The 14,989-nt window shown below is 52.9% G+C and overlaps 1 protein-coding gene across 1 annotated transcript; it reads right to left on the reverse strand.

The window, feature by feature from the left end:
• Nucleotides 1-10,152: 10,152 nt before the first annotated feature.
• On the reverse strand, nt 10,153-10,578 carry LOC100898693 (basic helix-loop-helix transcription factor amos-like). The gene has a single exon (XM_003743022.1). The coding sequence runs from the start codon at nt 10,576-10,578 to the stop codon at nt 10,153-10,155; it is 426 nt and encodes a 141-aa protein (XP_003743070.1).
• Nucleotides 10,579-14,989: the final 4,411 nt, after the last annotated feature.

The following is a 14,989-nucleotide window of genomic DNA, read 5'->3' on the forward strand; positions in this document are numbered from 1 at the left end:
GGCCAATACTCTCTCAAGCGTAGAGCTGCGACTCTGGAACTCCAGGCAGCGGAACCCTGGATCTAAAACGGATCATCATTGTTGCATATTCGCAATCCGTCGGGTCAGTTCGGAATCTGGAGGATGAATCGGAAACTCCATCCCTCCGATTGGTTTCCCCACCCCCAAACTGATGTGGGTGAATCCATGCCGGAGAGAGAGTCGACACTCGAATTCTGCACGAATGGCACCCGACGAGAAATCAGGCCGACGCCGACGTGCCTTCTGGGCGTTCCGTTAGACCGGCCGTTAGCCGAGTACTCGGAGGAGTCAGATTGCGACCTTCGACAGTCAGCCACGGAAGCCTCTTGGTCGCTTCCTAGGTCTCCTATACAGTCCGGCTGTGGAATGGCGAAAATTTCGGCGGTCGGTCGCTGGATTGCTTGAATTCTGTATACAGACGAAGTTGGCGTTGCTTGGCTTAGGTGGTCGCATCATAAGTAAATCAGTAACGGACAATGAATTCATCTGCCGGGTCGACGGATGCATCTGCCCTCGAGTCGGCACGCGTCCCTTCACGGCCTACGAACACCGTTAATTCCGACGAGGTACCTACTTCCCTGTCACCGTTCTTCGGTCACCGACGCTTCCACCTGCCGCTTTTGTTACGATGGTGTCCCCCTCATGAACAGCTATTCCTGTCTCGATAGCGTCACTTTTCGGGAAGAGCAAATATTAGTCGCTGCTGCGTTGGATTTCTGCTATTTGTCAGCTTGAATCGCATAGAATCGAAAAATAGGATTCTCTGCCTCGCTATGACATTTTCCTGTTACGTGAAGGACCCCTCCGACGAGAGCGACTCCAGGATATCCATGGGGAAGTCTCCTAGAACAAACTTTCCGCCTAAGAAACTGATTTCCTATCTTCGGGAGAAAGCCTTCCTTTTTAGTGCTGCGGAAGCGCCTCGGAGATCGAAGTTACGCAGCACCGATGGAATTGGCTGAAAGTCAGAGAGTAGGTGACGGATCTCAGCTCTCCGTCAAACTTGCTGACGAACCGCCAACGTGAACTCCTAATTGGCTGCCTACCATCGAGTTCTGATTTGAATAACTCGACACACAAGGCAGATCTCCCAGCGGAGGGCACTGCCGGGGTCGAGTTCAACGAGCATCGTGGCTTTTTCGGAGCGCTCCGGTCTAAGCTCAGCCTTCCAGATACGTCGGAGTACACGTGAGAGCTCCCCGAACGGGTGAGAGCTCCCTATGGGTAGAAACGAGGAGTCAGTCCCAGCATTCGTTGGTACAATTCCGCTATTAAGATCTCGGACCAGCTCCATATAACATCCGAAGCCGAGAGCACAATCAAAACTATCCGGGAGTCGAATCGCTTCGTCGAGGGGCAGCTTTTGCGTCCGACCATCTAGCGACGAGACATGCAGCCCAAGGTACTGCCGATTTGGGCCCTTCGTCGAGCCCCAAGATGAGCACTCCGGACTCGAGCCTCAGAGCCTATCGAGCCGTCGAGCTCGAGAGAACCGTTTGTTGCGGGCTGCGGCGTCAAGAACGAGAGGAATAGCCAGGGACGGTATCCAATCCTGAACTCTGAGGATGGTAGTCACGCTCCATTTTGCCTTAATTAGTGCTCTGCTCGTTGAGCAGAATCATTGCAGATTGGCCGATCGAATGAGTGACCGACCGTCAAACCAGCCAACCAGCCAACCAACCGACCAAACCACCCACCAATGACGGACATTGCAGCGGCTCCAGCCGAAAGAGCGACGTCTGAGAGGAGTCGAGTTCAACTTTTAATAACAACTTGTCGTTTCGACCGAGATGAACGTGTTCCTCTAATTGCGAGAGAGCGCGCGATCAAAGGCACAGCACGCAAGCAAAAATGTTAGACCGAACTCCATCGGCTCCGCTTCAGGTGGCTCATTGCTTCCGCTGGAGCGCTACAGTGGCGCTCATTGAAAACGCGTCGAGTCACGAATGTTCAATGCCGAGCATTCACATTTCAATTTGTTCGAGCTTCCTATCAATGAACGCCATAGAGTACGCTGGAAGTGTGAGTTTGGAGCGTTCGCGATCGCGTTCACCTCCTCTATCGTGAGCTATACTTTTTTGGGTGATATTCCCAGTCTCCGCGCTCTTTTCCCACTTCTTCTCTCACGTGATGGTGTTGTTTCGGGTGACGCACCATCGATTTCAGACGGTAGTCTCCTGTGAAAGGCGGCCCCTTCCTCCGCTGAGAGCTTCCGATTCACGACGGCGACGTTCCGGCAAAGTGAACATTTATTAGAAAAACAGAATGAGTTTAAAAAAAAACAGCGCGGATCGATATGTGAGCTCGATCAGACTCGATGACTCCATTGCCTCCATCCTGTCTGTTGACAGGGTTGATCCAACCTTCAAGTCCGATGGCGAGTTCGGGGCTCGGCTTCCTCCCTGGGCGAAGTGAGCCATTTTCGGACCTATCGATTCTGAACTCTCTGCGAATGAGCTCAACCTTCGGATACAGGGAAGGTACCCGATATTGAGATTTGGTTTATTGCTCCAACATGCTCGACTGCGTCCTCCCGAAATTTCCACCGAGATTGAGGCATCGCCGTCCACGCTGTGGAAGATTTGACCGTGCGGGAGAAACATCTAAGGAGAGGAGATTCAGAATGCGAGCTCCGCCGGCGCCGCCTCCCAGCTAGTGAGTGGCGATATTCCTCTCGTGGCCTGTACTACTCCCCGCGCCTAATGACAAGAGGCCTGGTGAGGGACCCGAGATTGAGCCCCGCTCGATTTCGGAGTGAGGACTACGCAGTCTCGGCGAGTCTTAGGACGACGACACTTCCTTTTCTCTTCTCCACTGCTCCTTGCAGATGATCTCCGATTTTTCAGGAGTTTCCTCCCCTGAAACATGAGGAACGGAAGTTTGGCCGGAGGCGGGAAATTCGTTCTCCCCCTTATGACCGGATAGCAGTTCGAAGGACGGAACGGAAGCTGGTGCGCTCAGCGTCGTCTTTGTCTATGTCCTTGTCAGAGCAACCCTCTCTCGAGCTTCCGAAACTGCTTCGCCCAAACGGGCAGGTTGTTCGCCTGCCTTCGCCCGGGAATCCACTGGGAAGCATCACTCTCGAAGATTTCTCGGGACCTCGAGAAAGGGCAATCCGAATCGTCTTACGCTTATTTCTCACAATCCTCATCGTGCACCGGGCTTCGGAAGCGGAACCACATTCGGGATCGAAATTGCGGCGCAGTGCAGATCTCTGTCGAGCCCAGTCCCACAGACAGTTCCACCGACCAAACGCTTCAGCATATGACTATGGGCGCGAGGCTTCGTAGGCATCGTAAGAGTTCCGAATAACTTCCCCGCTTCCATCCGTCCGTTTGTTTGCGGAATGTGTGGGCTCCGAGCCTGAACTCGCGAACGGAGGTTGAATCTCTGCTTTCGGAGTTGCTCACTGAAATGCCTGTCGCTTCGGTGACGGCGGCATCGCCTCCGCCGAGCTGCTGCGAGGCTTGATAAGTCGTGGAGAGCGAGGTAAAGCCGACCTTTTTCGTGGTAGGCAATGCGAGCGCGGAATGCTGTGCATTTTCCGTTCGTGTGTGCCTGTTCGTTCCCGCAGTGATTCAGCGATCGGATCCCCCGCGAACCCAATCTCGATTATGCGGTTTCGCGCAATTCCCTCACAATCTACTCACCCGGAAGGCTAGCTTGGCAATCATTCCCTGGCGGTTCCGTCGATAGAGGAAGGAGCAACTTTCAAGAAGTAGTCCGAGATGACGTACCCAGGATCCGACTCCCCCTCCAGAATTACGAGGAGAGACGTATTGGAGTGAGTTGAGCAGTTCGCCAAGCGTTCGTATATCACGGCGGGGCCTCTTGAACACGCCACTTGAGGTCCTGAATCAGACCGAGAATTGATATCTTGCCGTCAATCGAAGCTGGAACGAGCGGGCGCGAACTGCATTCCCGAAGCACCGGCGAACTGCCTTGCAAAGATTATCGACTAGCTGGGCCACAGCCATCGCGGGCTCACGGGTCCTGACTCCTGACCCCGGCATCGTCTGAAATTTCACCTCCGAGAGGACTGCGTTGGACTTATAAGGTCTGGCGTCGTCTACGATAGCCTTAGCTTGAAACCTGAGCCGCCGAGGCAGCAGCGCGATCCTGGGACACCGAGCGATTCTCGGTAGAGATCAATCCGTACGGCGATTCTGGACGAGCGGGTGGCTGATGGATGGATCGACGGAGAGGGCGTTCCTGTTGAGCTCGAAAATCCGTTCCCACCTCCTGCGAATGCTCGAGGATGGAAACTTGGTTTTTTCTCTTCCACCCGATGATCAGAAGTCGGTCCACATTATAAAGATGACATTCCTTGAAAAATGATTCCTTCTTCTTGCCTCCCCACAACATCAGCTCAGTCATCCTGACCAGCGCCCAGGAAATAGTCGATGAGGCACTCGATCTCTGATTCGGCCGCTCTTCGCTGCCAGCACGGAGCTCTAGGTCAGGACCGGTTTTGGCCCTTGGTGGGCTGTCCTAGGAGCGAATTCGTGCGACGTCCCCGGAGAAAAGATCAGAGAAAAGATTCTTGACAGTAGAAGGGCCGATTCAGGTTTGTGCCGGTTTGGCATTCGCTCACGGATAGAGAGGCACATCGGGTGGAGATGACTGATCTGAGAGCCCGCCGGATCCAGGCATATGATCCGTCGATGGAATCGCATCCTCAACATCATCTGAATCGAATTTTCGCTGTTGAGCCAGCTCGATTGGCTCTTTGAACACTTTTTCACACTCCACATTCGTCCTGCCTCCTGCCTGTCTTCTCCATGATCGTTCATGATGGATCGATCCCGATAGAGGTCATCAACTGGAGCATTAAGTCGAGGATATTTTCATCAACATCGAGTGACGAATATTCCTCTATCGAATCTTTCGATCGAGAAATCCGTCGTCGATCCTTGTTTGCTGTTAAGGAAATCTACTACCGATGGCGTCGCCATCCTCACAGTCTTGGATATTTCCGGTACCAGAAGCCGGGAGTTCCACTCTGGAGTACCTACTCAGAGGGAATGGACGACGGAATACGGTTCAACGGACAAGTGACCATCGGTGAGTGTAAAGAAGCATGAAGTCCGGAGGACGCATTGAAGTTGATGGCGCTGTCAGCACTGTAACTGCTACGCTGGCGCCGATGCTCCCCGAGAGCTGTCAGTCAAATGTGTTGAAATGTTGAAAACGCCTCCAACTCCACCCATTCTACCGATCCTCAATGCACCGCCACTGCCGTCCGCACTAAGCTCTTTGAATGGTTTCAATTCACTCTCTCCACGAGCTCTGAACCATTCTCTCTCGGCCTCGTCCACCGAGGTTGGCGGTGATCTCAACGTGTCGGGATCGCGCATTTCTGACGCCAACAATTCTCTGCGCGGATCCGTCGACTCGTTTTCCAGAGCCGTGCCGATAGGACTGCGGCTCCTGTCCTGGGCCTTTCACACAATGTGCCCATTCACATGTCTCCTCGCGAGAGGCTTCGCGAGGGAGGATTATGAAAGACTATTCCAGGGAAAACCATTCCCTCATTTCCGCTTGAATGGCAAATAATATCGAAGTCCCGAAAATATCCATTAGATCATATGTATGAGCTATTAGTATTTCCCACACCACTTCATTCAACTATATATGAGGAGTGTGGAGAACCTCTGTCTCTAAGTTTGGAGACACTGAAGTGATGAGTTCTTCTTACATGATGCTTTTCGGCCCACTTCCGGACCCGATTCCGATGGAGTTCGTCATTTGAGCAGCTCGAAGACCATTCGTATTCCTGCTCAGATCAGACATAGCGATTCGATTCTCCTTTGAGCTATTTTCGGATATGCTCATTGTGCGACTGTTAAGATCTGCCGAAGGGCGTGGCCAACGTGACATCAGTCGTCGACATCTCATTTTCGGACCCTTCTAAATCCATTCGATTCTCTTCCCTATTCCGTCTTGAACTGAGTCAGTGAGTGAGTGTGTTGGTCGATCGCTCACTCAGCCACAACAAATCTAGTAGTCACACGGCCTTTTGTGCAGTGGCCGGTACTTCTTGTACATAGTACCTACCTGCACTGGATGCTGTGCTCATGAGCAACACAAGTGAACATCTAACCACAGAATGACACAATACAACAATGATAACAACAAGCAAAAGGAGGCGGGATGGATCAACCGAGCGAACGAGCGACTACATTCAGGGAAGAGTGCACACCGAACATCACAACTTTCTCTCGCTGCCGCCGCCGAAGGCTGCTCGTTCTGATGACATTGTTATTGGCCCCAGGTCCGGAGCTTCAAAGACGTTGACAGTCCAAGCGACGAACGCACGAACGAAGCCTTGTTTCTTCGACTCTGTCATCGTGCCCGACTACGGAGCCAGATAGACTCTGGAGTTCACTATTCAGCGGCCTGAGAAACTCAGAGAGATGGGATCAACTCTCCGCGGTGGCTTCGCCGCCAGGCCTGGATAGGACATCATCTATGGCAACAACCCCAAACGACCAGCCTGGCTTTCCCGGAGCTCCCAAAGAGGCTACGAAACGTCTCATCGCGTCATTTTGCGTCAGAACAATCCTTGCCGCATATTCCTCGAGCGTCCGATCGTTGATTCTCCTTCCCAGAACGGTCAGCGCCGAGAGAGTTCCGACGTTCCCTGTGATCTTCCCGGGAGATCAAAACAAACTCGGACTGTGCCGAATGCTACTTCAGTGCGCTCGGTGATGCCATGGCCGGAGGCGCCTGGATCAGTTTTTTTCTCTCCGAACGTTCTGTCAAAGAACGTATCCGGTGATCCTCCTGAATCGATAACATCACAGTACCGACCAGGAGAGGCAGGAGAACCTGCCAGATCGGGTGCTGATGTCGAGGGACAAGAATGGATGACAGAGCTTTAAAAGCAGCACTAGCAGATATCTTCCCGGTAAGTCAATCACTCACAACGGCGAGGCGAGCAGGCGAGCTGCTATTCGATAGAGCATCTGGAAAACAGGGCGGAGACGCTGCTCGGGAGCGCGAAAAGTGAACTCAGCGCTCAGTAGTCGGAGCTTGTCCTCAAAACGCCCCGAGCGCCTTCAAACCGCGCCGCTGATGCGTCTTCTCGCATCACTCCTCCAGTAAAGAGTAATCTCGTTAGAGGAGTCATTGTCAGTCAGAAATGCAAGTGAGCAAGATGGAGCCGAAGGGAAGTGCGCCGTAGACCGATCGATCCGGGGACGTGTTCTTCCTCCTTTCTCGATCGCTTTGAGCTCGGTCCGCTTCTCTGTCTTTCTCGTCATCCATGCGTGAGCAAACGAGCAGCTCACTACCTGACCGCTGACGCGACAGCGGCATGTCTCTCTATTCTACGGCGGCGATCACCACTCTCTACGATGTACGGCCGCACAATCGAGCCTCCGCTCTCCGAGTCCGTCAATCCGCCGCTCGGAGGCGATGACATGCGAACACTGCATTAGACGCGGCCGTTTCGGGCCGTGTCGCCTGTGGTTGCTGTGCAAAAAAGGGAGGGTCGTCTCCGTCCTCGACGACTCGACCAGAAATCAAGGCGCGACCACGGCACGAATATAAGATAGCGAGCAAATAGGTGGTTCAGCTCCCGCCGTGCTCCTTCCTCGAGAGGAGAAACAACGTCTCGACTTCCGTGTGGGAACCGGTCGCTCGAGCGACCGCACAACAACCCATGTTTATCACTGGCGGCGACACCGCAACTTGTTCCATCGCCATTGTGTCATTATGATGCCGGGACACTAGTAACCGAGTTTGCGGGAGACAACGGGCGAAAACACTGAGGCGAGAGCCAACCGTGGCGGGCAGTCTGTAGGAGCAGAAGCAACAACTCGGAAAAACAATGGAGAGAAACTTTTCACTGTCATGGCACGTCTCGCTGATTACGAAAAATGAGAACATGTTCCGTCTTGGAAGTTCCTCAAGATTCGCCTGCGGGGAACTGGGACTAGCAGGGGAAAAAATACGAAAACAATGCTTTCCCAGCTTTTTGCTGCGCCGGTCTACTGCGAGAACATCTACTCGCTATAAACACAGCTTCAGCGTATCGAGTTACTGAATCTGGACTTCGGTACGCTTCGGCGTATTCGGTTATCTATATTTCTCCTGCGCCATCCGAGTGTCCGTGCCAGCAACTCCTGAATTGCCAGTTCTTCTCGTGGAATTACGGGGCGGCGTGGCGTCCGGCTCCGCCGTCGGAGCTCTACGTCACTCACTCCCAAAAGCACCCAATTGTCTCGCTCAGGAATGGGCGATGCAGCTTCGAGTTCTTCTTCGAGGCCATCGAACTTGATATGCGCTTGAAATATGATCCTCCAAAAAGAGATATACTCTGCTGTTTTCGCTCCTTCTCCGATGGTATAGAGTGTTCGACAGAAATCCTGCACCGCCAAGCTCCTCGGTACGCAAAGCGAAAATTCTAAGACATATATCACCCATTGCGGATACGGCGTCCGATTCTATCGAATGGTGGCAACGGGATAACAGCAATTACATTCCCCGCTTAAATTTTTTCCGTCGAGTCCGTCGACGAGGATAGCGCCATGAATCGCAGATGAGATAACCATTTGACCAGGTCCCAGCTCTCAACGTATCCGGCTGAGAGAATTCCGTTCCTCCGCCAGGTCGGTAGAGAGTCCGCTCTCCCATTTGTTCCCCGATAATTATTCCTCCGAAGACCAAATGTATCAATGAGATTCCCCAATGTGGAAAGGTTTGACGAATCTTCATCTTCGAACGCGGGGTCTTCTCCGCGGACCTTGATTCGAGGTCAGCCTGACGACATGGGTGGAGGGCTGACTCGCTGCTTGGTTGGTCAGACAGAATGCGGCCAGCGAGTCTACACTAAGATTGTATAAAGCGTACAAACATACGTTCCACGCAAACGTAGAGAGAACTGCATTTTTCATCGTTATCTGCTCGACAACAGTCGTCGGCAGCTACGGCGACGATAACCTCTCGGCAAACGACGAGGAAGCAGACGACAACAACTAGGCATAGCTGCTCCGAACCGGCCGCACAAAGATACGTAGGTATGCACCATGGATACGCATACTGATCCGCATGAGACAAGAGGGTTCATAGCGATCTTTTCGTCGGAGGTGCTGTCTCGCGTTACTCGCGGCGTGACTCACTTGATATGCTGCATTGCGAACGACGCAGAGCTCGCAATTCATACAATTCAGCATCGCGTGCCCTCACATCGTCGGTAGCGGCCGCCGCTGTTAGTTGTCGAAGCTTAAGGTCCTCTTGGTGTTCGAGCTGGATGTACTAACTGTTCCTTTGGAAACCAGAGAATTGAGCTGCATCGTTGAACGAAGTTTCATTATCAAATGGACCAGAGCTTGACAATATCTCGCGAAAAGATAATTTCTCTTGGAGGGATCAGCTTCGAACATGAATGCAATCTGGGACGACTTCGCTCTTCGACCGTAGCGCCTTCATTTGTCTAATTCGGAGTCCATCAAGCGGATGCACGGCGTCGCTCGTGGCACGCTTGAATTAATTTTGTTTCATTCGTACTTCCGTCGGAAAAAATTCACACCGTGTCAGAATGAGTGCGTCTGCTCGCTTATATTATTGCATTTTGGTAGTGATGTCTCGTCATATTGCTGAACGACGGCTCGCTTTACACACCGCAACTGGATGCTTGAGTTGAGCAACAATTACGAACTTTCATTACGCTTACATGCACGCATGGCTCTCGTATTCTAACACGTAAGGCGGGCGAGATACCCATCAAGCTTCGCTGGATCTGACAGAGACGCTATTCTCACAAGAGCCGACTCAATAACATCCACTTGAATACTATTCTCAGAGCCGTTTTCGTTATCGAACGCTCTTGATCACGACTTTATCAAGGCTGGAGATTCGGGGAGAGAAGGAGAAAGTGAGAGATCGACGCCATCCGAAGGCATGGCAGTGATAGTGACGGGAGTCGGGAGGATTGAGCGAGGAAAATCAAAATAATTGGGAGAGGAGCCTCAAGGAATGTTCAAATGCATGCGGAAAACATTTATTGAAAATATTTATGTACACAATTATCATTTACGGTTCTCATGATCACAGCGTTTCAAGATTGATAGTCATCGGGAGACATCAGAAATTCCCAGGCACATCGTAGAAGTCGACAGTCTGGTCTCAGTGGAGGAGTTCCGACAGAGCGTTGATGTAACTCTGGGCCATCTGCAGGGTCTCGTACTTCGAAAGTTTCCTGTCTGAGCTGATGCCCGGAACGACCTCCCGAAGTCGATCGAAGGCCACGTTGAGTCCGTGCATGCGTCGACGTTCGCGGGCGTTAGCTGCCAACCTTCTCTTCTTGACAACGGGTGCCGATCCAGGTTGGAAATTTTTCATCACGAGCATCTGCTTCTTCTTGATGGGGCTGCTGGCCCCCGGGGAGGTGTTCGGATCGGTGGACTCACTTATTGGTGACGATGGCAAATCTCGAAAATCGTAACAGGTGGTGCCAGCCGTATTGAACTCGGATGCTGCAACGTCCGTCGTTTGGAACTGTTCGGAATAATCGAAGAACACTTGGCATTCGAACTGCGGCTTCAAATCCATGCCTGAAATCATCGGAGCCCGCGGTCGCCGTAGACCGCTAGCGAATAGTCGTCGTCGTCGTTGTCGTAGCCGTTCGCTCGCTCGGAGCTCTCTGTGACGCTCGGCGTTCGACGTTGGACTGAAGTCATGTGTGTGATGTGCAGCCAGCCAGCCAACCAACCAGCCAGGCCATGTGGTACTCGAGCTCCGACCCTCACCATCGACGACGAAACCCCTCCCCAACGCCCGGACCGGAGCGCGTGCCTGAAATGAACATGACAGCGATCATTTGAAGAGCCTCCAATTACACGACGAACGAATAAGCTTCCTTTAGAGTGAGGATTCACTGCACTGTCTGCACACTTACTCGCCAACAACAGCTCGAGTCCCGGTATTCCACGCAGTACCTACCTACATACAGATGTACATAAATCGTCAGCGCTCGATGGATTGGTGGGAGCATGTACTCGGAACGCAAGCTCCGCTTGTTGGCCTAGAGGGTACCCACCCCGGTTTACTCCTGTGGAAGTAGTAGTCAGAACATACGCAGGTGTACCCTAATCACCTCCTAGGCTACCCATCAGAGAATTGCTGAACTATGTCGAGCTATCGGAACCGTGCGTCAATACGACAGGTCTCGACAGTCTCGTGCTTAGAGCAGTATCTCATGCATGAACGCTGAGTGCCATCGAGAAAAAAATGATTCGGAACGACTTGTCCCCCGCATCCCAACTTCCCCGAAGATGGAAACGGTTATTTATTTTCCCGGGGGCACACAGCGGGAGCGGTTGATCGTCGAGAACTTTGTAAATGACTCGAGAACCCGAGGAGCGTAGACCTCGAGGAGGAGACGACACGTATTTCCGGAGGAGGAAATTCTCGAGAAAGTAGGCATGATCGAGAGGGGGACGGAAATCCCGAACGTTCTCCGCGGAAGCTCACCGATGTGCTCGGGCTCGCCATCAGGCAATGATTAGCATACGCCTGCGTATGTTCTTACTATTTCCAATGCAGCCTAGAGGCATATTCGCTGGAGGTAGTCCGAATCGGGGAAACACCCGAAGGCCGGGAACAGATTCCCACGGAAAGAAATGGAGGCAACAGACTCATTGGAATGTTCCCCTTTGCCGCTTGATCCGGAGCTCAATTTTCGGGACTCTTCCAAGCAATGCTGACTCGACGGTAAAGTCCCGAAAGCGGCTTGTTGTTTTGTGCCTCGCGCTCTCCCGTCTCGCAGGGTCTGTTCGGGCCGGCTCAGGTACAGACCCTCGCTATTTAGTTGTTCTGTCGGTTCGGTTTCTCATAGGAATCGCCTTTCGGATCGGAATTTCCCCCGGGCGTACGTGTAGCTTGAGGCTTGGGACAACTGACGAAACGGATACTCTTTCGCGGTTAGTTTGGAGCTTGGTCCGTTGATGAGCTGGCTCACCACCTAACAGCTTGGCTCAAAGGAGCCAATCGAACAGGTCGCTCAGGAGAACAAAGAACACCGGACTAGAGGAGCGGTTTCGGAACCGACCGAACGAAGCTCCCTCGCAAACGACGTGACGGAGGAGCTGCGTCTTTTGTTCGCAGTCCGACGAGGGCGAATCCACCGAGCGGCTAACCACCTCCTAGATTGCAAACCACACTATTGGTCGAATCCAGGAGCAGTGAAAGCGACTCTTCTGGATGGACGGTGGACCAGAGGGGAGTTCGATTGAAAGTTCAAGAAGTTCATCTCGGAGGATTCCGTCTCGCTGCGGAATATAGTGAGGCCATGTCTCGGCGAACTGTTCGGTGGACCGACAGGCCAATGACAAGCCGTCAGGTGCGTACGCGGTGTCGTCGGTCGGAAAAAAACAACGATGACGTCACTGCGACTGACGTTTTTCGATGTATGCCGCGTACGGTGCTGCTGGTACGCGCCAGTCGCGTGTCTTCTGGCGTCGGCTACGGTCCGCCGTCGGTTTTACTGACTGACTGCCTAGCAGACGGGTGGGCGCGCGCGCGGCAGCGACGCACTCATGCGGATACGAGAAGCTCTTCGGTTGCTCGTCTACCACCGCCAATCGCCCACTTTCGATCGAGTGAACGGTAGGCAGAGGAGAAAAGTAAAACGCCGACGTAACAATCGAGAAGAAGAGGCGAATCTCGGTTCGGGATACACTGTATTTTCCCCTGACGACTGCGGTGGACCGCACAGATCGAAAGAGACACTCATGAGTCTTCAGGCCCGAGAATTGAATGATAAAATTTTGAGTGAACCCCCGGAGAACGAGGCTTCCCAGAGAAGCGATTGTATTCTTATAGACGGGAATTTGTGATGATTTCTTCGGACGTCTCGAAATGCACTCCGCGGCTCCAAAGCTGTTCTCCATCTCGCTTTAGGCCCGCCTCGTGGCCGAAGGGATACCGGGACGACTGGCTGGCTGTACGACGGCGCGGCGCAGGGTTTGGATCCATCAGCCATATGGCCTTGAAACCATTCATGATCATGAACTCGTTGATGACCCAGCCGTTGTTCTTCCCGGCTGCTGCTACTACCGCGGTCGCTGCTGTTGTTCCCGTCGCCGGACGAAGCAGCAGCATAATCGCTGTTTTTATGAAACCGGCGAGCTCACAGTGTTGGCGCGTGCTTCGTGCTATTCTAGCGGTCGCCGTCTCGCAACTCTCTCACCGACTCACCCTATCGGTCTCTTTCTCATCCGTTGCTTGTCTGGAAGCGAGATAATTCAAAGCAACGGCTGCCACCGGAGCAGCCACAACATATGGTTCCAATCGCTCCGCGGTCCACTGTCCTTCACTCGAATCGACTCCGTCGGGACTTCGACGATCGAATACCACGGGATCAGGCGCATGCAGTTTCCGGGCAGTTTCTGAAGCGAAGCTCGGATTCCTCTGAGTGAGATCGTCATTCATGTTTTCTGTCGTTCTGTCCCGGAGCGGATCGGACTCGGATGCTCAGGTACGACGGGTTCGGCGCGTGTCTAACGATTTGACTAAAATGAGCTCCCTCTCAGGATGAACCTTCAGAAGGAAAGATTAGGAGTCGGAGTACCGTCGATTGCGAAAGTCGGGCGTCCCGTGGATCCCCGGAAAAGCTCCACCGCTTGATCCATAGCGAAGGTCTTCTAGATTCAGCGGGAGAAATTCCCTCCCCGAGAAGAGACAGAGCTGACAGATGCGATGAGTTTTCGTAGAGAAATTGCGCCGGAACCTCCCCTGAATACGGTACATTTGCTCCTCCGTCTCTAGGGCCAAGCGCGAACTAGTCGGCTTCGCATAAAGTATCGGGAAGCTTTGAGGAACAGCCGGAGAAGACCCACACAAAGCTGTCTCGTGTGTCTCCCCCCCCCCTTTCTTCCCCCGGGCCTAGGCTGAACGGTCATGAGAAGTGTGACCCGGGGAAGGCTCCGCGCGGGGTCCGGGCCCTTCATCCCTAAAGATCTATTGTTCGGGACGCTTCGCGCGAAATTATGCGAGATTTTGCGAGTGTGAGGACATCGAGCTCCTTCCTGTATTCGGAAACATCACTTGTTGATCTTTACGGGAGCAAGCGAATCATCGTTAGCCCCAGAACGAGGCACGTTCGACTGACTCCGGCTCGAGTCGATAAACGTGCACACGGTCCATTCACGTCTCGATTACGCCTCGTGCATCTCAACTCCATCAGGTTCAGCGGGTAAGCACTGGAAACCGGTCCTCTGTTCGGGCCCTCGGCTCTCCTCACTTCGAGGGAGCGGAATTTCACGAGTTCTGCCAAGGACTCCGAAGTCCCAAAATGGGGAACCCGCAAGGACCGTCTTCATGCGACTCCTGGTCACAGTGGAATTTCTCGTCGATCTGACCCATTATTTTCAATCAGAGCATGTTTCGGATTGAAGTACCGTATATATAAACCTGCGGACAGGTCAGGGGCTCGGATGAATGCATCATTAAAGTCACTCGATCCAGAGATGTGTGAACGTTTCGAAAGTGAAAACTCAATGGCGATGAAGTCGACAGGGTAGAGATGGCGACGCCGGAGTCGTTGAAGATTCAAAGACGTTATTTACCCCTCAGACCACCCCGATGCGGCTTCTTCTGTGCGGCTCCGTTCAACGATCCTCATGCTCTCTAGATACTGACTACTTGTTGTTGTTACCGTCGTCGTTGACGCGGTAGCCGCCGGTATGTGCTGTTGATGCTGCTGGGGGTTTTGTGTGAGGTATTGTGTAATAAAAAAAATCATCGAAGCTCCACCACCTCCGCCGGCTTTGTGGGCGGTAGGCACGCTTGTTAAGAATGAGGTGTTGATCGCCAGACTTGAATAAGCCTCCTTTTGAACCTGTTGTCGGCGCGATGATACTCGACGACCGACAGATATTCTTCGATTGGAGCCGTCTACGATTGGAGGTATGATGCTTCCGTAGACTTTCGATTGTGTGACCAAAACCGAGAACTCAGAATA

The sequence above is a fragment of the Galendromus occidentalis genome, unplaced genomic scaffold (assembly GCF_000255335.2).
Source record: "Galendromus occidentalis unplaced genomic scaffold, Mocc_1.1 scf7180000077437, whole genome shotgun sequence".
Taxonomy (NCBI): domain Eukaryota; kingdom Metazoa; phylum Arthropoda; class Arachnida; order Mesostigmata; family Phytoseiidae; genus Galendromus; species Galendromus occidentalis.

Bases quoted from the DNA above. Each gene is read 5' to 3' on its own strand.
- LOC100898693 (XM_003743022.1), bottom strand. From the start codon at position 10,578: ATGGATTTGAAGCCGCAGTTCGAATGCCAAGTGTTCTTCGATTATTCC.